The following is a 23,594-nucleotide window of genomic DNA, read 5'->3' on the forward strand; positions in this document are numbered from 1 at the left end:
TGTCCCCACTGTCAGGCTAAGTGGCCGGATCACTGTTGTCATCCTGTAGAAATTTTCACTCTTGTCTCTCCTTCATTCCCTTTGCCCAGTGTTGTCACCGGATCTCGTTGGTATTTCTTTCAAAATGTAGTTTGTAACTGTATTACCTCTTCTGTTTCCACTTCTTATTAATCTGGGCTTTCTCACTTAAGTAAGGCCTGGATTCTTTTTTTTTTTTTTTCTTTTTTTTTTTTTTTAAAGATTTTATTTAATTATTTGACACAGAGAGAGACAGTGAGAGCAGGAACACAAGCAGGGGAGTGGGAGAGGGAGAAGCAGGCTTCCCGCTGAGCAGGGAGCCCGATGTGGGACTCGATCCCAGGACCCTGGGATCATGACCTGAGCCGAAGGCAGACGCTTAACGACTGAGCTACCCAGGCGCCCAGGCCTGGATTCTTATAAGAGTTTTAGTTGGTCTCCTTCATTCCAGTCTCATCTCTTCTACCCCTTCCTTCTACATTGAATATTTCTACCTGATTGATTTTCCAAAATATTATTGTATCATTTTTATGATTTTATTCCATTGACAAAAGTAGTATTTCTAGGTGAGATTAAAACTCCAGCAGATAAAATCCTAATGACAAACCCAGAATCCTAGTATACCGTATGTAACCTGCTCACTTAAATAGAAGCTAATCTTTCAGTTAGTCCCTCTGGAATTCCACTCTTCTGTGAGACAAGAGAGACTTGCTCCTATTGATATTATTCTCCTTCTGTACCTATATCCTCTTCCCAGAGTTTAAGACTTTAGTAATATAGATGTTCCATTTGTGTTACTAAATATAATGACTGTCCAATAGATTTAAGGTAGTGTCATATAAGGGAGGACATACTATGGGAAAGTGACTGAGGGGTCTGTCTACTCTTTAATGGTTGTTCAGCCCCATCTGCAAATAAACTATCTAAAAACGTTCTTAATAATCTGTTACAGGGGCGCCTGGGTGGCTCAGTGGGTTGAGTGTCTTAATCTTGGTTTCGGCTTAGGTCGTGGTTTCCGGGTCATGGGATTGAGCTCCATGCTGGGCTCCATGTTGGCACTCAGCAGGGAGTCTGCTTTAGATTCTCTCTTCCTCTGCCCCTCCACCCACTCACAGGCTCTCGCTCACTCACTCAATAAATAAATAAAATCTTTTTGAAAAAATTCTGTTATACGAGCGCCAGGGTAGCTCAGATGGTTAAGCGTCTGCCTTGGGCTCAGGTCCTCAGGTCATGATCTCCAGGTCCTGGGATCGAGCCTTGAATTGGGGGGTGGGGGGATTCCCTGCTCAGTGGGGAGTCTCCTTCTCCCTCTCCCTCTTCCCCCCACTTGTTCTTTCTCTCTCTCTCAAGTGAATAAATCTTTAAAAAAATCTGTTATAGTAGCTGCTTAAAATTTTTTTAAGCTGCCTTTTCAAATGAATTAGAGTGTGAGAGTTTGTTGCCATTTCCTGCATCAAAAGAGGGGTCAGTAACCAGAAAAATAACATTTACCTGCAAGTAGCATTTAGTGCTGAATCGGGATCTCAATTGATGTGATTGTATGACTAAATAAATCTTAAAATATGTATGTAATTGTAATGTTGGTGCTTTTAAAGTTTAAGAAAACTTTTATCTTTAAATTTGGCTTTTTAAAAATAAATTCTATAGATGGGATGTTACATTTAACTGTAGAACATAAGCTTTTAGCATTTGGTTAAAAATAAATGAAAAATATAGCCAAATCAGAAATCACAAGCACTTCTTTTTCTTAACATGTCTTCTAAGATCCTAAACACAGTTTTTTTAAAAATGTTCGTGTTATTTTAAAAATTCACATAATACAAAAATGTGAAATAGTCCCATTTTTAATAAAAGTGGGATTATGTGATAACTTGTTCTTTAGCCTGCTTCTTCCTGTAATAGTTTTCCATGCTATCCTTTTAAAATTTTTTCATAGTGGAGTGAATTATACAAAACACAATGACTGTAATAAAAAGGTTGATTAACCTCCCTATGTTTCAGTGACTTCATCTGCTTGATGCACTACTTAATAGAAGATTGTTATTGCTTAGAGGAGGGAGTCATCAGCCTGTAGAGATGGTAACTGAACACATGACAGTGGACAGTGTCACCCAAAGACAATGTGTGGAATAGGAAATGAAGAGAACTGATGACAGAACCCTGATGGGCAGAGGAAAAGGAGACTAAGAAGTTTAGGAGCCAGAGGGATAGGAAGAAATCCAGAAGAAAACTGTGGAAGCTGGAACAAAATTGTTTCAGGAAGAGGAGGCAGTCACTGTTGTCAGATCTTGCAAGGGGCCAGAGGGAGCATGTCAAGTAAGACACTGACTGAAGTTTAATAGATGAAATAAGATTGTTGCTGATCTTGGGGAGAGGAAGAGCATGTTGCATGGAGTACTGAGGGCAGAAGCCAGATTGTGTCATGAAGACACTAGCAGAGATGGCAATCCAGCCTGAATCCCTAGAAAGTTGGACCTGGCCTGTTTAACCTTTCTGGTCGTTTTTCTTTTCACTACATCACCACCCTTTCCCCCTCCCCTAGCCATTGTAAACGCCAACAGATTCTCTTGTGGCAGTACATTCTAGCTCTTGCTCATTCTCTTGCTCTGTTTTTCCCATCCATGCTTGCTCCCTCACATCTCTTGCTTCTCTTAGTCTTCTCTAGCCCAGCTGAACTACTGGACTATTTGTAATCTCCCAGCCGACCAAACGCTCACATAGGCCTCCAAGCTGAGCCTCTACACCTATCCACTTAACTTGATAGCTTCTTTACTTCTCTCTTTCCTTATCAGACAATTCTTGTTGGGTGATAGGGGGCTGGGTCTTTATCTTGGAGTGCCAGCACTTATCAGAGTACTAATTTCAATAGTCATGCATGCAGTGATGCATTAGATAGGATGGGACAGTGACAGAAGCAGTTATTACTGTTGGAGCGAATAACAGACGTTAGATTTTGCAAGGTGATGGAAGATTTGTTTGGTTTTAGATGTGTTGAATTTGTGGTGACCATAGTCTATGAAGGTAGAAGTACCTTCATGGGGCATTGGAGATTTCCTACTGAAATTTAGATGGTCTTAGAAATTCCCCTTGTTCTGGGACATTTCCTTTTAACTCTGGTTTATCTTGACAGAAGTAATGGAGGCACTGTGACTTAAATTGTAAGGCGTCTTTTTGCTTTTCTATGGAAATAGATTTCTCACTAGGAGAGGTTAGGTATCAGGAAATGACTGTCAACCTGTAGCATCCACCTTTTTTTTTTTTAAGATTTATTTATTTATTTTAGAGAGCACGTGAGCGCATGAGGAGGGAGAGGGAGAATCTCAAGCAGACTCCCCGCTGAGCGTGGAGCCTGAAGCAGGACTTGATCTCAAGATCCTGAGATCATGACCTGAGCCAAAATCAAGAGACGGATGCTTAACTGACTAAGCCACCAGGCACCCCTGTAGCATTGCAAATTTCTTCTTAAAGTCCAGATTTTGGAATTGTGTGCATGCTTTCAAGACTTTGTTTACAGAATAATATGTAAAGTTATTATATTATCAGCATTAAATGGCAGAGAATAATCTTGTAATGAGACTCATGAAGTGAAAATCAGTTTGCTGCATGTTTTTAAGAGCAATGTTAAAAAATAATCCCCTTCTTGTTTTTTTAAAAAGAATTATTGTAAAAAAAAAAAAAAGAATTATTGTGATAAAATCAACACAAAAGTTACCAGTTTAACCATTTGTAAGTATACAGATCAGTTGCACTAAGTCCATTGACTTAGGTTGTTGTGCAGCCATTATCACTATCCATTTCCAGAGCTTTTTCATCATCTCACACAGAACTCTGTACCCATTAAACAATAACTCCCAGTCCTGGCAACCTCTACTCTACTTCCTCTCTCTACGAATTTACCTCTTCTAGGCTCCTCATAAAATGGAATCAAACACTATTTGTCCTTTTGTGTCTGGCTTATTTCGCTTGCCGTATTTTCAGAATTGCCTGCCTTTTTAAGGCTGCATAATACTCAGTTGTATATATATACGCCACATTTGCTTTATCCATTCATTCATTGCTGGACACTTTGGTTGCTTCCATCTTTAGGCTGTTGTGAATAATGTTGCTATGAACATGTATACAAGTATCTGTTGAGTCCCTGCTTTCAATTGTTTTGGATATATACATAGGCCTTACTAGTTCTATGGGCATATATCATGAGAGAGTAGACATCCAGGAACAGTTCCTTTATGAAATACTAATCTTGGGCAGCATGTTAACACAAATCTTTGTAAATTTGTAAAGAAGTTTATTTAGTTCAAGTTCTAAGGCAATCTTGAGATTAGAATAATGATACAAAATGTCTTTGAAAAGCTGCGTTATGAGCGCCTGGGTGGCTCAGTCGTTAAGCGTCTGCCTTCGGCTCAGGTCATGATCCCAGGGTCCTGGGATCGAGCCCCACATCGGGCTCCCTGCTCAGCGGGAGGCCTGCTTCTCCTTCTCCCACTCCTCCTGCTTGTGTTCCCTCTCTCACTGTGTCTCTCTCTGTCAAATAAATAAATAAAATCTTTAAAAAAAAAAAAGAAAGAAAAGAAAAGCTGCGTTATAAGTTTCTTTTCTGAAAATGTGAGTTCCTTGGTCAAATGAAAATACACAAACCACTTTATTCCAGCTTGTACCTGTCTACTTTGAGAAAACCAATTGCCTAGGTTTTTCCCTTGCCTTAAAAATATATCTGTTACAGCTAATACAGGTCTATTTCTGGCTGCTGGTGTATTAACACAGAGGTCACAATTACGTTGCTGAGTGTATGCTCAAATCACCAAAAAATGCACATGCTTTTGAAATTGCAATATGAGGACTTGTCTAAAAGAGTAGTTCACAGGAAAGAATGGAAGCATATTGCCATGGAATCCTTCAGTATGGGGTGGTCTTTCTGTTTCACTGGAGCACTGTAAACCCTTTCTTAACCTGTCCTACGCAGTAAAATCCATCTGAAAACAAAATGACTTCAAATCATCTTTACTGCCTTAGAGACTAATACCGTTCTTTCATAGGAATTTGCTCAGTCCACAGATTTTGCATTTCTGATGGAAATAATTTTTTACTGTACTGGCTGGGTAAAATGTAAAATATTAACATATGGTACATCTCATACATGTTCTTCCCATAAAGTGTTTGGTGCTAATGAAGGGATAAGAAAGAATGAAAATTCTTCATTTCTGACCCAGAAATATTTTGATATTGGAAATCTACCCATCTTCATGGTGTGACTCAGATGTTCGTGACTCTTGCTAGACTATATACACACAGCTCTTTGTGCAAAGCAGGAAGTAGTGCCTCCCTGGCCGAGTGGGGTCAGGCTCATAAACAGTCACCTTTGTGAAAGGAAAAGATGACCCTCCCACCAGGTAGTTGCATCCACCCACTAGGACACAGGTTCTGCTCATCAAACTTTGTGTCCAATGTCAGGCTGCATCCTCTAGGAGGAAGAGGTAGGTTGTATTTTAACATTTGCGGGGCCTCTTAGCCAGGTGGCCTTGCACAGTAACAACAGTATACAAGGGTTAGCAAACTGTTTCCATATAGGACTAGATAGTAAATATTTTGGGCTTTGTGAGCCATGTGGAGACTGTCACAACTTTACAGCTCTGCCAGTGAAGCACTAGAGCAGCAATAAACAATACCTGGATCAGTGAGCTGGACTGTGTTTCCTGACTAGCAGTAGGCCATAGTTGGACCACTCCTGGTAGGTGGCAACCCATAGCACCTCCCATAACACTTTATTTCTCTATTAAAACATTACATTCTGTCACCTTGTATGCTGTGTATTTCTTAGTAGATTGTAACCATTTTAAGTGTCTTACTTTGTATCTTGCACATAAAGATTTAATTTATTAAAATTTTAATAAGATTACCTATTCCATTATTAAGCTTAGGATACATTTTTTTTCCTTATAATATGGAAAAATGTGGAAGGCGATTGTGGACATTATAATGTTAGACAAATATTTTAGATAAAGATGAAATTAAGGGGCGCCTGGGTGGCTCAGTTGATTAAGCTTCCGACTCTTGGTTTCGGCTCAGGTCATGATCTCGCCGTTGTGAGATTGAGCCCTGCATCGGGCTCCCCACTCAGTGCGGAGTCTACTTCAGATTCTTCTTCTGCTTCTCCTCACTCGTGTGTGTGCTCTCTCTCTCTCACACACACACAAATAAATGAAACCTTAAAAAAAAATACAAATTAAATCCTCTTTCAACATACTCTACCTTAAAGGGAAAGATTGTTGCATTTCTAAGTCCTTGTATATAAGTCATTTTACATACCATATTTAAAGCCAAAAACCTTGCATAGCAAAAAAATTGTTCACTACTTCAACAAGAAGTTTTGTGATTTTAGAATTGCATATGAGAAAATGCTAGCCGTTTGTATAGCCAGGGCTTGTGGATAAATGTATAAGGCAGCAATTCTCAAAGTGTGGTCCTTGAATCCCTCAGGGTTCCTCAGACCCTTTCAGGGGGGCTATAGGGTCAAACTTCATAATGCCATTAAAGTTATTTGTCTTTTTCATTTTGAGTTTTTCTTTTTTTTCTTATGGTGAAAAGTGGTGATGGTTAAAACCACTGCTGGGCTATAACAGGAATCAAGGTAGTGTCATCAGACTATACTAGGAATCACTATATTCTTCACCACCATGCACACACTGTTAAAAAAAGAAAAAAAGGCAGTTTCACTTAGGGTGAAGCAGTGAAAATTACTTTTATGAAATCTCAGCCCTTGAGAACACATTTTTTAATAATGAAATGGAAAGTTCTCATTAAGCACTTCTGCTGTTACTAAAGTACCATTGGTTTTCTTGAAAAAACACTTGTGCAGTCAGTCATGTCAGATGCTCGCTGAACTGGCTGCTTTTTTCTTGGAACACTGTTTTTACTTAAAGAATGACTAGTGGGGCGCCTGGGTGGCTCAGTTGGTTAAGCGACTGCCTTCAGCTCAGGTCACGATCCTGGAGTCCCGGGATCGAGTCCCGCATCCGGCTCCCTGCTCGGCGGGGAGTCTGCTTCTCCCTCTGATCCTCCCCCTCTCATGCTTTCTGTCTCCCATTCTCTCTCAGATAAATAAATAAAATCTTTAAAAAAAAAAAAAAAAAGAATGACTAGTGGACAAACTAGAGTTACTACCGTTTGATGTTTGACAGTTTCTCCAAAATGAATAGTGAGCCTGTCACTTAACACACACACACACACACACACACAGTACTTTCGCCAGTGATGAAATTTGAACTTTTTAGTGAAAATTAGAATTTTGGAAAATTTGTATCTGTTATCATTAGCCTCAGGAATGATATTAACAAATGTGGTTTGTCAGATATTGTATAACGAAATGTGACAACATGTGGAAAAGCTACATTACTCAATGAATCAGTGTTTTCCAGATGACCAATATGTGATGTTATAAAAATCATCCATGGGTAGAAGATCCATTCAAAGTACGGCATAATCCATTGGATTTTAACATAATAACAAAAATTCACTGATAACGGTTTCAGATTTCACTTTGAAACTAATCTTTAAGAAATTACCACTTGCTGAAGTTCAGTGTAGTATCAAAGAAGAGTATCCTCATTTATCTAAAAATGTTATTACAATACCTCTCCCTTTTCCAACGACCCATCTATGTAAGGCCAGATTTCCTTCTCTGTAGCATTCAACTAAAGCAGTGTATGGCAACAGACTGAATGCAGAAGCAGGTATGAAGAGTCTGGCTGTCTTCCTTTTAAGCCAGACATTAAAGAAGTATGAGGAAATGTAAGAGAATGCCCCTTGTCTCACTAAATTCTTTTTTGTTTTAAAAAATAGTTCTTTTTCTTTTAAAAAATTTATGCTCAGGGTACTTGGGTGGTGTAGTTGGTTAAGCATCTAAGTCTTGGTTTTGGATCAGGTCATGATCTCTGTGTCGTGAGATAAAGCCCCGTGTTGGGTTCTGAGCTCAACGCCAGCCCAAGGCAGAGTCTGCTTGAGACTCTCTCCCCCTCTGCCCCCTCCCCCTTGCTCTCTCTTTCTCTCTCTCTAAAGTAAATAAATAAATCTTTTAAAAAATTATGCTCATATGTAATGGTTGTGTTATATTTAAATGAGTTAGTAAATGTTTTTAATTTTTCTCAGTTTTAATTTCTAATTGTTATTACCCACAGGAACAAAAACGCTAAGGGATCTTCGTTTCAAGAGTGTAAATAGTTACAAGATGAAAAAGTTTGCAAAGTGCTAGTTTAGGGCACTGTCTGTGCTGGGTTGGAATATTAGTTGCTTGGTTTGTTGGATGGATAAGAATGCTTTCATTGTATAGCTGGAAGGCTGACACATAGAACACATTATAGAACAGTACTCTCTGTGTCTCAGTTTGGCATGATTTTTTAGCAGGATATGTGTTACAAGCACTTGCTGGTAAAGCAGCTAGAAATAGATGTTTGACTGTAGAGTAATTACTAAATAAAATCCAGCATGGTTCTAAAAATCTTAGGGTGTAGAATATAATCTTACTGTATATGAGAGAACTTTCTAGTAGCTTTTTGTCTTTGTCTATTAAGGCTTGGGAGAATGTAGTGAAAGAAATAGGGGTTTTCATAGTGACCATATAAAATACCTCAATAGCTAACCTGTACTAATACATCACTTGGCAAAGTCTCCCACCTCTGTCTTAAGTACATTTGGCTAACCTGATTTTGGCATGTCTAAAATACATGTATTTAGTTTCTTTTTAAATTTCAGTAGGAATTCCTTTGTTTCAGGGTGTAGAGTGTATTCCTGTCTTTAATGTGCATCAAGTCTCTGGAAAAAACACCTCCCTAGGAGGTCTTGAGAGATGAAACATTTCTGCTGATGGCTTTGGGAGTTTGAAGTAGGGGATGGGAGGAGGTTGTGAAATAAAGAAGATTGCAGGGCTTTGATTTCCTAGAATTGGCAGACTACCTCCCCTTTTTCCTTGGAATACCTTTCCCTTCCTGCCTCCCCTATTCTGGTTGTACCTCCAAAGCCCAGACCCCAATTCTGTAGTAAAGTTCTAGGATCTCTGCATACTTCGGAAGTGCTGATGATTCTTTCCTCACTTCTTTTTGTGGACCAAGAGAAGAGGAGAGAGTGGTATGGATGAGGCCCTCTTTTCCCATCGTTATCAGCAGTGAGGAACAAAAGAGCTGTGGGTTAGACCCTAGGGCTGGCCAATTTTTTTTAAAAAGTGACTCAAGAGAAGGATTTTCCCTGGGTTGATTAAACCAACCAATTATGGAATTAATAAGTCACAGGAATAAAAGGCACAGCATAAGGAATATAAGCAACGATATTATAATAGTTGTATATAACAGTTGTATGGTAGCTTGTGGTGAACGTAGCATAATGTGTAAACTTGGCTAATCACTATGTTGTACACCTGAAACTAATGTAACATTGGGTGTCTACTCAGAAAAAAAAGTAAATAATCAGTTTTCAGTGGTCTGAAAATAGTGCTAATTTACCTATAACATGCCAGTGATCAGCCAACGTAGAAATATTTTTGGTAATACTTAAAATTTTGGAGGAAAAATATATGAAAACCTAGAATCTTGAAAATAAAAATTAGCTGGGCCTTCAGGTTTATCTAGGCCAAAAGAGGATTTTATAATAGAGACCAGAAAGATGTAAAGCCTTGCCCAGGGAAGATCACATGGCTAGTTATGGTATAATTAAAGATAGAAAGAAACTGGAGCTTCCTGACTCCCAGGTTTGTCATCAGATGATCGAGTCAATTTGAGGGGCTCTGGAGTAAGGCTGCCTATGTTCAGAACTGCACCTGGCTCCTCACCTCAAAATGGTGATAATCACATAGGTCCACAGTTCCCAAACCCCAAATTCTGAAAACCCAGAGTTTTTTTGTAATTCTTTTGGAAGCAAAACCTGACCTAAGCTGATATGAAGCGGTTTCTAATCTTTATCTTATTTAGTGTGGTTATTCATGTTTCACTACAGAAACACTAATATTTGATTATGGGGCACTGCACTAGACCCCAGTGAGGGTGTTTTCTGTGTAAGATCCAAAAAATCTGGAATTCTGCAACACATCTGTTCACAAGGTATTGTTTTGGCTAAGGGGTTGTGGACATGTAGAACCTGACCTCACAGAATGGTTGTGAGAATTAAGCACTCAGTAAAATGTCGGATGTTACTCTTACCACCAAGAAAACCCCAGAAGCCCAGTTTTTAAATAAAATATGGGCATCTTGTATACAAGTATATGTCAGTGCAGTCACGAGAACTTTCTGCTTTGAGGAAATATTCTTTATCTGGCCATTCAATACAGTAGCCACCAGCTGTTGGACACTTGAAATTCAACTAGTATAACCAGTGAACCAAATTTTTAATTAAGTTTAAACCACATGTGGCTAGTGGCTAATGGCCGTTTTAGTGCTAGTGGCTGCTATATATATATTGGACAATGCAGTTCGATATTTGAGTGTATGTTCCATTCGATCTTTACTTTTGCTATTTTTGTAATTATCTATTTGTATTGATTAAGATACAACATGACCCAGCAGACTGTTGGCTAAGACAGCTGGTGTGAGGGGGAGAACTTGTGTTTTTAACTACATCCTAGGCTTATCATCAGCTAAATAGTTCCTTCTGTCCTCAGGGATTTTTGAAGACTTAATAGTAAAGTGTACATATTGCTACTTAAACTTGATACAGGCAACTTCTAGTGAAGTAAACATAAGTGATTCATAAAACATAATGCATCTATGCGACTAAGTCCCTAAACTTAGAGAATGTAAGTGGCAGAAGGTTTTCTGGTAAATGTGAAAAAAGAAAAACTTCGTCAAGTTGTTTAGGATAGCAGAATGTTCTAACATGTTCAGTGTCTGTGACAAAATGTGCTAGCATGTTTACATTTTGTAAGCAGATGTTATTTTCCAAAAATGATTTCTATACACATTTGAAATGTAATATTACGTATAATATCAATGTTTTTGATAGCCTCTAGGCCTGACAGGAGTTGTTAGAGCGCATCTGCCAGAGCACAAGATGCAGTGCTTCCTCATGTTTTTCACAGGAGATTTGACTGTTCAGTGTCAGGATATGGATGTTATCTTTACCTGTGGGATTCCATAGTTTGCCTTTGAAAAAAGGGCAATAGAAGTGTTCCTGTCTTCACTAAATCTTAAATTGACGAAAAAGAGCAACACAGACACAGGCATCCATTTGTTTCTGTTGAGGTTAGAAACAACAGTCTACCCTCCTAATTTTAGAAAGTAAAGTGAGATGAAAAAGTGTGAAGCATTGGGAGATCCTGCCGTTGTTAATACCTCAGAAATAAGAATTTTTAGATAGTGTGTATGTGGTTAAAAGTTGTATTCTTTGAACCCAAAAGATTTCTCTCAAAGAAAAGAAAAAGAAGAATGCTTTCTATATTGTCAGGTTTTCTATGTCTTAATTTTATACCCAAAGGCCAATAAGGTAAGGCAATAGAAAAGAATAGCTCCTGCTATGTAGTTGAGTTTTCAAAAAGAGTAAGTTATAGAATATGTGTGTGTCTGTTTTTATGGCTGTGTATACATTCTGCAATTTATATAGAAGGATGCACACACCAAATTGTAAACAGTGTCTACTCCTAGGGAATGGGAGTGCAGAGAAGGGGGAGGGAGGAGGCAGTTGTACTTTTGCTTCTTAACCTGTTGTTTGGATTGTTACAATAAACATGAATTATTTTTGTAATTTTTAAAAAATATTTTTATTTGAGAGAAAGAGTGCACTCGTGAGCAGGGGGGTGGAGCAGAGGGAGAGGGACAAGCGGACTCCGACTTCAGCATGGAGCCCAGTGTGGGGCTCAATCTCACAACCCTGAGATCATGACTGAGCTGAAATCAAGAGTCGCATGCTCAACTGACTGAGCCACCCAGGCGCCCCATTTTTGTAATTTTTTAAAAGAAAATCAGTACTGTTTTTAAAATGCAAATTGGCTGAAATTAATTTTAAACCATATTCTGTATAATAAATTCTTTGTGTTAAAAAGCTTTTTGTAAAACTTCAGTAATGGTAGTTTGAGTTGAAAATATATGACATTTCAAAGAACCCATAACTTCTAATTATGTGATACTTGGTACAGTTTGCAATGTAATAACTTTTTTAAATGTTATAAATTATAAAATACCATGGATATATCAGGAGTCAGCTTTCACCAAATTTTCTTGTATAGATTGGAAAAATAAAACTGTTTAAAAGAAACCATTTTCTGAAACTATGCATTTAGTTCTGCAGTGGGTAACATGTTTATTGGCTGGTAGCCCTGGTCAGCCTCTTTAGAAGGCATTTTGCACATGGTCAAACCCTTGCCTTGAAAAAGACTGAAGAAAGTCGGTGACTACAAGATGGGCAGCCACAGAGACAAGAGCACAGCCCAGAGGATCTGTGGAAGACAAAGAGCTGGTTTAGTAACAGTTCAGCCCCAGACATCTAGAAGTCTTAAGTGATGAGTCTCTGGAGAGTCTCCACTGATTTGAGAGATGCAGCAAAAGGAATAAACAATAGTATGAGATCTTAAGATACTGAGTTTGGAAGTTTAGACTCTAATCTACCTTTTAGGTAATGACAATAGGCTTCAGAATACAAAGGGTACAAAAAAGCCAAGGCATCCAGTCCAAGTAAAACACCAGCAAAAGAAAAGATCCTTTAGAAAAGAAAAAAAAAAGGGGGAGTACCTGGGTGGTTCCGTCATTAAGTGTCTGCCTTCGGCTCCGGTCATGATCTCAGGTGCTGGGATCGAGCCCCACATCAGGCTCCCTGCTCGGCGGGAAGCCTGCTTCTCCCTCTCCCACTCCCCCCTGCTTGTGTTCCCTCTCTCGCTGTGTCTCTCTCTGTCAAATAAATAAGTAAAATCTTTAAAAAGAAAAAAGAAAAAAAAAGTCTGCCTTTGTTTTTTATAACCCTGGAATCTGGAAAAAAATTTAAATTTTTAAAAAAATGCCTACTAGCCTTTAATCATGTGAAAAGCTGCTTAAGCTCACTTTTAATCAATTTAAAAATTTTTAATTACATCAGAAAATTAATGCAAATGAAAGCCATATTGAGATACCAATTTTCATGTGTCAAATTGGTAAAAATTCCAAAATTAGATGACACTCACTGTTGGCAAGGCTTTGGAAAGAGGAACCCTAATAGTTGCTGGTGAGAATGCAAAATGATACAACCTCTCTGGAGGGCGGTTTGGCAATATCTATCAAATTGCATGTGTATTTCCTCTGTGATCCTGCAGTCTCACTTTTAAGACCTTTGTTCTACACAGACGTGTCATTTCATGTGTGCATTGCAGGTGTAATTTAGACGGCTTTTTTTTGTAGAAGTGCAGTTAAGAGAATTTTTGGAAACAACCACTGTGTCCATCTAAAAGGGATTTGTTTAAAAAAAAAAATCACCCTGTGTTTTTCAGTGTATCCACACAGTAGAATACTATACAGCTTAAAGAAAATAAAAAAGAGAAAATCTACACATATTGATTATATAGGAAGATCTCTAGGCTATATTGTAAAAGGAGGGTAGGGGGAGTACAGAGTCCTACCTTTTGTATAAGAAATGGTGAGAAATAATATGTGTATATTATATATTCTAAAAGGCTCTACAAGAAACTAATAAAAGTGGTTATCTAAAGAGGACTTGGGGAAACTAGATGGGAGTGAGACTTCCTGGTGTGCACCTTTTGATACACATAGTTTTGATTTTTGTACCATATGATTATATGATGTTTTCCAAAAAATTGTTTTTAATTTTAAGAAAATGTTCCTTCTAAACAGATGTCATTTGTTTTCGGAATTTTAAGAAGAGATATGTACAAAAGTGATTATGTTGAAGCAAGAAACATAATTCTAAAATAAAGAGAAATTGAATAAGTTTTCCTAATATACAAAATGTAGTCTTGTGGTGGGTAAGCCCTGTCTGCATCGTCTGGTTGTCTGTCTAGAAGAGGACACGTTGGCCCGCCACAGCTGCATTGCTGAACACAGGCTAGCAGAGAGGCTAGGGTGGCTGTCCTGTCTCCTGCATCTCCATTCCCTCTGCTGAGTGAAATTTTAGGAAGGGGTGGTTCAGTGGGATGCTGTGGTTCAGAACTCATGACCCAGAACAGACGTTCCTGTATTCATCTGCCTCTCACACTTTTAACTGTCTTACCAATTTTCATGTTAACTGTGAAAAAGGTTTTTTTTTCTTTTTTAACTTTTTATTGTGGAAGTTTTCAAAATACACAAAAGTAGAAGAGTGTAATTGACTCTTGAATAACGGGTTTGAACTGCATAGGTCCACTTATACATGGATTCTTTTTTTTTTTTTTTTTCCGATAAATACACTACAGGGCTGTAAATGTACTTTCCTTATGATTTTCTTAACGTTTTCTTTTCTCTAGCTTTATTAAAAGAGTACAATATGTAATATAACATACAAAATTTATATTAGTCAACTGTTGATGTTATTGGTAAGGCTTTTGGTCAACAGTAGTTAATAGTTAAGTATCTGGGGAGTCAAAAGTTGTACATGGATTTTCGACTGTGAAGGTGGGTCAGCATCCCTGACCCCTGGGTTGTTCAAGGGTCAGCTTTATAATGAATTCCCATCTACCTATCATTCTAGCTTCAATAATTAAAAATAATTTTGCCTTTAAAAAAATCTATCCCCTGCCTTTTTTTTTCCCCCTGGGACATTTTAAAGCAAACCTTAAATCCTGTCGTTTCACCCAGAGTTACTTCAGTATGTGCCTCTAAAAACTGAAGATCAAAAAAATGACACTACAGATCACAGTATCTTACCATGAAATTTCACTGTGTGTCCTATTTTTTAGAAAGATAAAGGAAACTTCTCCTCTGTATTCACTAGTCTTTCCCTCCTCACTGGGATAATTTCCACTCAGCATACACAAAAGGTTGAATATCTCCTGTCTTTAAAAAAAAAAAAAATTCAGACCCAGGGAGCCTTGGTGGCTCAGTCGGTTAAGCCAAAACTCTTGGTTTTGCTCAGGTTGTGGTCTCGGTGTTGTGGGATCGAGCCCCAAATGGGGCTCCACGCTCAGCACAGAGTCTGCTTAAGACTCTCTTTCCCTCTGCCCCTCCCGCCCCCTGCACGTGCATGCAGTCTTTCTCTCTCTCTCAAATAAGTAAATCTTTAAAACAAATTTTTTTCTTCTCCTTACATTCCCCTCCCACTGCTGTTCCCTTCCTCGTGCCTTTGAAAAAGATGTCAGTATCCATTTGCCTAATTCTGATTCTCAGCCAGTTCCAACCTGACCCCCGTCACTACCACACCTTAAAGTGTTCTTGCTACGGTCACCGGTGACTTACATGGTAAATCAATCCAATGGACACCGGTTTTTATCTTACTTGCTATCTCTGCAGACTTCAGCACAGGTGACCTCTCCCTCCTAATACTAACAATGAATGATTATTGAGTACTTACTGTGTTCAGCTCATTATAGGAATTGTCTCATTTGATTTTTTAAAAAAGATTTTATTTATTTGACAGAGAGGGAGCACAAGCAGGGGGAGGGGCAGAGGGAGAAGGAGAAGCATGCTCCCCGTGGAGCAGGGAGCCTGATGTGAGGCTCTATCCCAGGACCCTGGGATCATAACCTGAGCCGAAGGCAGACGTTTAACCAACTGAGCCACCCAGTCACCCCTCATTTGATTGTTTAATATCTATTTAAGGTAGGTGCCATTATTCACATTTTATAGGTGAAGGAGCTGAACTTAGGTTGAGTAACTACTTGTAAGTGGTAAAGCAAGGGTTTAAATTCAGGCACCCATCTGATCCTGCTGCCTCTATGAAACACTCTCATCACACCCTGCTATCCTGGGTTTTCTGGGTTTTCTTCCTCTTTCTCTTTCATTTTGGGGGGTGTGTCTGTGTGTTTTGCAGCTTCTCCTTCTTCCTGGCCTTTATATTTTAGAAGTTTCTCAGGCTTTCCTCCCAGGTCCTCTTCTCATTACTGCTCAGCAGTCTTACGCACACCTGTGGTTTCAATTACCATGTTGAAGGTCATGAGCTCCCAATATATATCTTTGTCTTAGAGCTGCTTCTGGGCTCTAGACAAACATATCCACCTGTCTCCTCAACAGTCCAAAACCCAACATACAAGGAATCTGCTTCCATATGTTGCCTTTTTTGCTTAATGATACAGCATCCACCAGCTGCTCAGCAGAAAGCTGGGAATGCTTTCTTAGCTCCTGTAAACAATCCCCAAGTCCATTATTGTGTCTTGTATCTCACTCATTCATTTATTCCCCTAAGGAAAGCCCCCCATCTCTGCCCAGTTCTTCCATAGGATCCACCTATTATATATTCTCAGAGGACCTTGTACTTGTCTCTCTCCCCTTTACAACATTTTCCATGATTATATTCACTTGCTTGTGTTAACTTTTTCTTTTCATTCCTTTGGAAAGGAGTTTACTTTTTTTATTCCTTTAGAACATTCAGTGAGGGTCCAAGACAGTCTTGTTTGTTATTGTATCCCCAGTTGCTAGCAGAGAGCCTGGCACAGAGGCATCATTAAATATTTGCTGAATGAAAAAATGAAGTTTGTTTTAGGAAAATCCCTAACAAGAATGATTAGTATGAAGGGTTAACTCCTGGAGACAGACTTACACACAAGATTTCTGTTGGTCAAGCTATAGAAGGGAGCTAAAGAATTGCCACTAGGATTCAGAGAAGTGGGGTAGTTGGGGATGTGGCAGTTGCAGGACTTGCTGACTGTTGTTACATGTGTGAAGTAAGAGAAGGGGGTGTCAAGGATACAGCCGACTTCTAGCTTTGAACTGAGGGAATCGTGATTCCATTCCTTGAGAGGATCAGCTATGAAGGGAAGAATACTGACTTTAATTTTGGACCTTGTTGTCTTGGAAAAACTCCTGTAGGACACCCAGATGGGGAGAACCAGTGGGCAATTATAAAAATGGAAATGGAATTCAGGAGAGAGATACAGGTTTCATCTCATCACTGAGGAAAAGCAGTAAAATACTATTGACAGTTCAAATGTAAACTGTTAACAGTTTAATCACTGAGACTTTTTATCTTTGGCACAGTGATGGTAGATATTTTGGTACTTCTTAAATTGGGAGTGGATGTTGTAGGCATATGTGGTATAGAGAGGTGGGATTTTTACATTGATATCATTTAACATCCTGAGTGTGTTAACTAATAATAGCTGTGAACCTACACATGTATTCTTTATATTAAACAAGCAGATCTCATTTTAATTATGCTGTTTTGTTCGTGCTAATTTACACTTTTTTTTTTTTTTAAACTTAAAAACAATAATGAAACTCCACCAGACTGTAAACTCCATGAGGACTTGTGGCATGTGATCTAATTTTTTCCCCTCTTATTTCTCTAGGGCCTATTCCCTGGTGGATTCCAGTCAAGTGTCTACATTTCTGATTTCCATTCTACTTATAGTCTATGGTAGTTTCAGGTGAGTTTCTCTCAATATGTATGGATTTCAGTTGGAGGTGGAAGCAGCATTGCTCTGAAAGTGTGAAAACTTACTGCTCTGTGAAGAGAAACATGACTAGCAAGAATTGAGTTAGAGTGGAATAATTCTGATACTTATTCTTTGGTTGGCTGCTGTTAAAATACTTCATTTTAATGCAAACGTGTAAAAAATGCTTAAAAATTAAAATTTAAAATTGCTTTAATTCTGGTTCTGGAAATAATGACTCACATAAGTGTATTCATTGAAAAGATCAAGGAGAGAATCCTTGACAGTGATTCTACAGAGTTTGAAAGGGGACAGAAAGTTTTCCTTAATATAGAGGCATTGACATTGGTTGAGCCATATGCAGTTACCGATGGTCTACTCTTTTGACCTACAGAAATGATTTCGTACAGTTCAACCTACTATTACTAGGATTGTGCCCAAGATCATTCACCAAGTATTCTCTCTACTGAACTTGGCAATGCTGAGACTGGATCCCCTTGAAATCCCTGTCCTACCAGGCAGCCATAGGAATGGAATACAAAGGAAAATCCAGAAGCTCGGTGCTTGCTTCTTTTCCCTCCTTATTTGAGAGAGAGGAACTTTAGTGGTTGTATAACTCAGATGTTTTGTGGATTATATATTTACAAATTAAGGCTGCCTGAGAAATTTTAAATAGAGAACTTGAAGGGGGTTGGCAGTGATAAATGAAGTAATCAGGTGTAAGGATTTTGAACTGCCCAGTTTTATAGCTGTACTTGAATGAGTATTTGATAAAATCAGACCTCTAGGCTTTATCTCATCGCTGGGTAGAACAGGTAAAATACTACTGATAATTCCGGTATCAGCTGATGAAAGTTTTAATCATTGAGATTTCTACTGAGAGCCCTAGGTTCATAACCACTCTTAGGAAGCATTAATCAAACTAGAGCAATTTAGAACCTTATCAACATAATCTTGATATTTTATATCTATACTTTGGACAAGTTTTTGATTTTTTTCTCTTTGAATTTATAGTGTATCAACATTTCAAAAACTACTTTGTGATTAAAAACAATCTTTTAGGGCACCTGAGTGGCTCAGTTGGTTAAGCGACTGCCTTCGGCTCAGGTCATGATCCTGGAGTCCCTGGATCGAGTCCCGCATCGGGCTCCCTGCTCAGCAGGGAGTCTGCTTCTCCCTCTGACCCTCCCGACCCTCCCCCCCTCATGCTCTCTCTCTGTCTCTCTCTCTCAAATAAATAAATAAAATCTTAAAAAAAAAAAATTGGTTAAAAACAATCTTTTAGACTCAAAATTCTGATACTACTTTCATTAGTAGAAATGACTTTTTGTTTGGTGTATAATTTATATACCATGTACATTTTCTTTTTTTTTTTTTTTTTTTTTTTTTTTTTAAAATTTTTTTTTTTTTTTTTTTGAGAGAGAGAGAGAGAAACAGCATGAGAGGGGATAGGGTCAGAGGGAGAAGCAGTCTCCCCGCCGAGCCGGGAGCCCGATGTGGGACTCGATCCCAGGACTCCGGGATCATGACCCGAGCCGAAGGCAGTCGCTCAACCAACTGAGCCACCCAGGCGCCCCCACCATGTACATTTTCATATGTAAATAATTTATATTCTGATTATTTTTACCTAACAAAAAATGTTTTCCATAATCTTCATACTAATTTTTAGTAATTTGATATTTCTTTGTGTTACTCTTACTCCACTATTATTGGACATGTGGATTGTTAAAGTGACCATCTTTTTTTTTTTTTTTTTTTTTTAAGAATTTATTTATTTGACAGAGAGAGACAAAGCAAGAGAAGGAACACAAGCAGGGGGAGTGGGAGTGGGAGAGGGAGAAGCAGGCTTCCCGCTGAGCAGGGAGCCCGATGCGGGGCTCGATCCCAGGACCCTGGGATCATGACCGGAGCCGAAGGCAGATGCGTAACGACTGAGCCACCCAGGTGCCCCTAAAGTGACCATCTTTTTATGTGTTCTTTGGCTGGTTAAATTATTTCCTTAAGTATCTAGAAGTTGAAAAACTTTGTCAGAGAGTGTGAATTGGCTCTTACTACATACATATGGCCATATTGTTTTCCAGAAAGGTTATATCAATTATATGACTGGGCAAATTTTAAACAAAATTTTATGTAATAAATGTAGAATTATACAGATGGAAAGGATTTCTCTATTCAGCTCTCTTATATTACAAATGGAGGAACTGAAGCCCAAAAAGATGAAGTAACTTGACAAAGATTACACAACTGTTTGCTAACAAACTCTGGATTGGAACCCAGTTCTTAATACTTCTGGTCCAGTACATTATGTCTTTTATACTTTAAGGCATTTAAATTGACCTCACTGAATAAGTCTGGAAGTGTTTTCTTCTGTGTCCTGGAAAAGATTATTCAAAATTGTGTTATTTCTTCTTTATGTATATGATAGAACTCACCAGTGATACCATCTAAAGCTGGGCTTTTCTTTGTGGGAAGATCATTTTTGTTTTTTCCTACTTTGTTCACTACTATCTTTTTTTTTTTTTTTTAAAGATTTTATTTATTCATTTGAGAGAGTGAGAATGAGAGAGAGAGAGAGCATATGAGAGGGAGGAGGGTCAGAGGGAGAAGCAGACTCCCTGCTGAGCAGGAAGCCTGATGCGGGACTCGATCCAGAGACTCCAGGATCATGACCTGAGCCGAAGGCAGTCGCTTAACCAACTGAGCCACCCAGGCGCCCCATCTACTATCTTTTTTTAAGTATTAGGACTGTAAAAAATTTTTTTATTGTGATAAAATATAAAATTTACTATTTTTAACCATTTTTAATTATACAGTTCAAACCATAGCAGGTTGGAGCTTTTTTTAAGTGCACGTTATTGTTCTTTTATTACAGCCATTTTAGTACTAGGATGTGAAATGATACCTCATTTTGGCTTTGATTGCATTTCCCTAATAACGCAGATTAGAATGTTGAAAAGATGTTGAGCCATCTTTTCATGTGTTTATTGGCCATATGTTTTTCTTCTTTGGTGAAATGTCTATCAGATCTTTGGCCATTTATAAATTGGGTTGCTTTTGTTATACTGAGTTGTAACATTTCTTTAAATATTCTAGATACAAGTTCTCTCCTAGTCATAGGATTTACAAATGTCTTCTCCCAGTCTCTGCCTTTATATCTTCTTAATACTGTCTTTCATAGTGTAAGCGTCTTAAATTTTGATAAAGTCCACCTTACCAACTTTTTATATCATGTTTTTGGTGAAAAATTGTTTCCTAATTCATGGGCACAAAGAGTTTCTCATGTTTTCTTTAAAAATTTTTCTAGTTTTATTGCTTTCATTTAAGTCCATAATTCATTGTGAGTTAGTTTTTCTGCGTGGCATGAAGTAAAATGTAAATTCATCTTATGAACATGGCTGTCCAGTTGTCCCCACACCATTTATTGAAAAGTCTATCCGTTACCCCATTGAATTGCCTCGGCGCCACTGTGAAAACACAGTTGACCATAAATGTAAGGGTTTATCACTGGATGCTGATTTCTGTTCTTTGGTCTATATGTCTCTCCTAGGACAGTACCACAGTGTCTTGATTGCCATAGCTTTTATAATAACTGTTGAAATCCAGTCGTGCAAGTCTTAAAACTTAGTACTTTTTCAGAATTTTAGCTACTCTGGGATCTTTTGCATTTCCACATAAATTTAGATTTAGCTGGTCATTTTCTACAAAAAAAAAAAAAATTCTGCTGGAATTTTGTAGGTATTGTGGATCTACAGATCATTTGGGGAAGAATGGCTCTCCTAATATTCTTGTTCAGGGACCTGGAATGTTTCTCCATTTACTTAGATCTTTACTTTTTCTTAGTAATTCTTTGTAATTTTCAGTGTACAAGGCTTGCACTTCTTTTGTTAAGTACGTCATTCTTTTTGATATTCCTAAGTATTTCGTTCTTTTTGGATATAATTTTTGATGGAATTTTTTTCTTGGTTTCATTTTGGATTTTTCGTTGCTAAGTATGTAGAACTTGCCATTGATTTTTGTACATTGATCTGGTATCCTGTGGCTTTGATGAACTCATTTATTGTGCTAATCGTTTTTTTTTATACAGACTCCATAGGTTTTTCTACACACAGGATAATGTCTGCAAATAAAGACAATTTTGTTTCTTCTTTTCAAATCTGAATGCCTTTAATTTTTCCTCCTCCTTCTTCCCCCTCCCCTTTATTGTATAGGATAGAACCTCCAGTACAGTGTTGAATAGAAAGTGAAAAGAGCACACATCCTTCTTTGCTTTGTTCCTAATCTTAAGGGGAAAACATTTAATTGTTTACCATTAAGTACAGTGTTAGCTGTAGGTTTTTCATAAATGTCCTTTATCAGTGAGGAAACTTCCTCCTGTTTCTAGTTTGTGGAGAGTTTTTATCATGAATGGATTTTGTCATATATTTTCATGCATTTATTGAGCTAGTCATGTGGCTTTTATCCATTGTTCTATTAATATGGTATATTATTTTTTTTAAAGATTTTATTTATTTTTGAGAGAGAGAGAGCACAAGCAAGGGGAGGGGCAGAGGGAGAAGCAGACTCCCCACTGAGCAGAGAGCTCGATGTGGGACTCCATCCCAGGACTGTGGGATCATGACCTGAGCCAAAGGCAGACGCTTAACTGACTGAACCACCCAGGCGCCCCTAGGTATATTAATTTTTTAATGTTGAACCAACTTTGTATTCCTGGGGTAAATCTCACTCATGATATATAACTCTTCTAAATGTTGCTCATATTTTGTTAAAGATTTTTGTGTCTGTATTCATGAGGGATATTGGTCTGTACTTTTCTTGTTACCAGTCGTCTTATGACTTTGGTACCTGGATAATATTGGCCTCATTGAATGAGTTGGGAAGTGTTTCGTCCTCTTTCATTTTCCTGAAAAGACTGTGTTAGAATTGTATTATTTCTTCTTTAAATATTTGTTAGAGTTTATCTGTCTAAAGCCAGGCTTTCCATTGTGGGAGGCTTTTTTTGGTTTTGTTTTTTTCCTACTTGGTTCAATACTTTATTCCTTCTTTCTTTCTTTCTTTCTTTTTTTTTTTTATTAGTAGGGGTTTTCTTTAAACAGCTTTGTTGAGATATACATAGATAAAATTCTCCTATGTAAAGTGCACAATTCAGTGGTTTTAGTATATTTACAAAACTGTGCAACTATCACCAATTTTAGAACAATTTTATCATCCCAAAGGAAACCTCGTATCCATTGGCAGTCATTCCCCCTTTGCCTTCTCCCTTGCTCTAGGCAACCACTAATCTATTTTCTGTCTCTATATAGATCTGCCTATTCTGGAAATTTCCATTTAAGTAGAATCATCCAATACATGGCCTTTTGTGACGGCCTTCTTTCACTTAGCATAATGTTCTTAAAGTTTATTCATGTTATAGCATGTGTTGGTACTTCATTCCTTTTTATTGCCCAATATATTGTTTATCCATGCATCAGTTGGATAGGTTGTTTCCACATTTGGGCTGCTGTGAACATTCATGTACAAGTTTGTGTTGGGACATAAGTTTTCATTTCTCTTGAGTAGATACCAGGACTGGAATTGCTGGGATCTATTTTGCAACTCTATTTTTAACATTTTGAGAAACTGCCACTGTTTTTCAAAGCAGCTGCATCATTTTACATTCCTACTGGCAATGTATGAGGGTTCCAATTTCTGTTATTATCTTTTGATTATAGATACTGTGTTCTGTTTTGGTGGATACGAAATGGTATCTCACTGTGGTTTTGATTTGCATTTCCTTAGTGACTAATGAGGTATTGAGCATCTTTTCATGTGCTTATTTACCATATGTGTGTCTTCTTTAGTGAAGAGTGTCTATTCATATCTTTTGCCCATTTTAAAATTGTATCACCTTCTTATTGTTGTTTGAGAATTCTTTATATATTATGGGTACAAGTCCTTTATCAGATAAATGCTTGCAAAGAGTTTCTCTTAGCCCGTGGGTTTGTCTTTTCACTTTCTGTTTACAATTTTTTTTATTTTCCTAATAGATCGAGATAAAATGTCACTCTTTAGCAACAATTTTTGTCATGAAACTCTTACATTGTCTGATGTTAGTATAACCATTCCAACTCTCTTACAG

General features: G+C 37.9%; 1 protein-coding gene across 1 annotated transcript in view; it reads left to right on the top strand.

The window, feature by feature from the left end:
- SPPL3 (signal peptide peptidase like 3) overlaps positions 1–23,594 on the top strand; it is a 140,118-nt gene that overhangs the window by 78,599 nt on the left and 37,925 nt on the right. The window contains exon 2 of the mRNA XM_021703496.1: positions 17,396–17,473. Within this exon, the coding sequence (XP_021559171.1) occupies positions 17,396–17,473 (78 nt within the window). The remainder of the gene's footprint in view (positions 1–17,395; positions 17,474–23,594) is intronic.

This window comes from Neomonachus schauinslandi, chromosome 14 (assembly GCF_002201575.2).
Source record: "Neomonachus schauinslandi chromosome 14, ASM220157v2, whole genome shotgun sequence".
In the NCBI taxonomy this organism is placed as follows: Eukaryota; Metazoa; Chordata; class Mammalia; order Carnivora; family Phocidae; genus Neomonachus; species Neomonachus schauinslandi.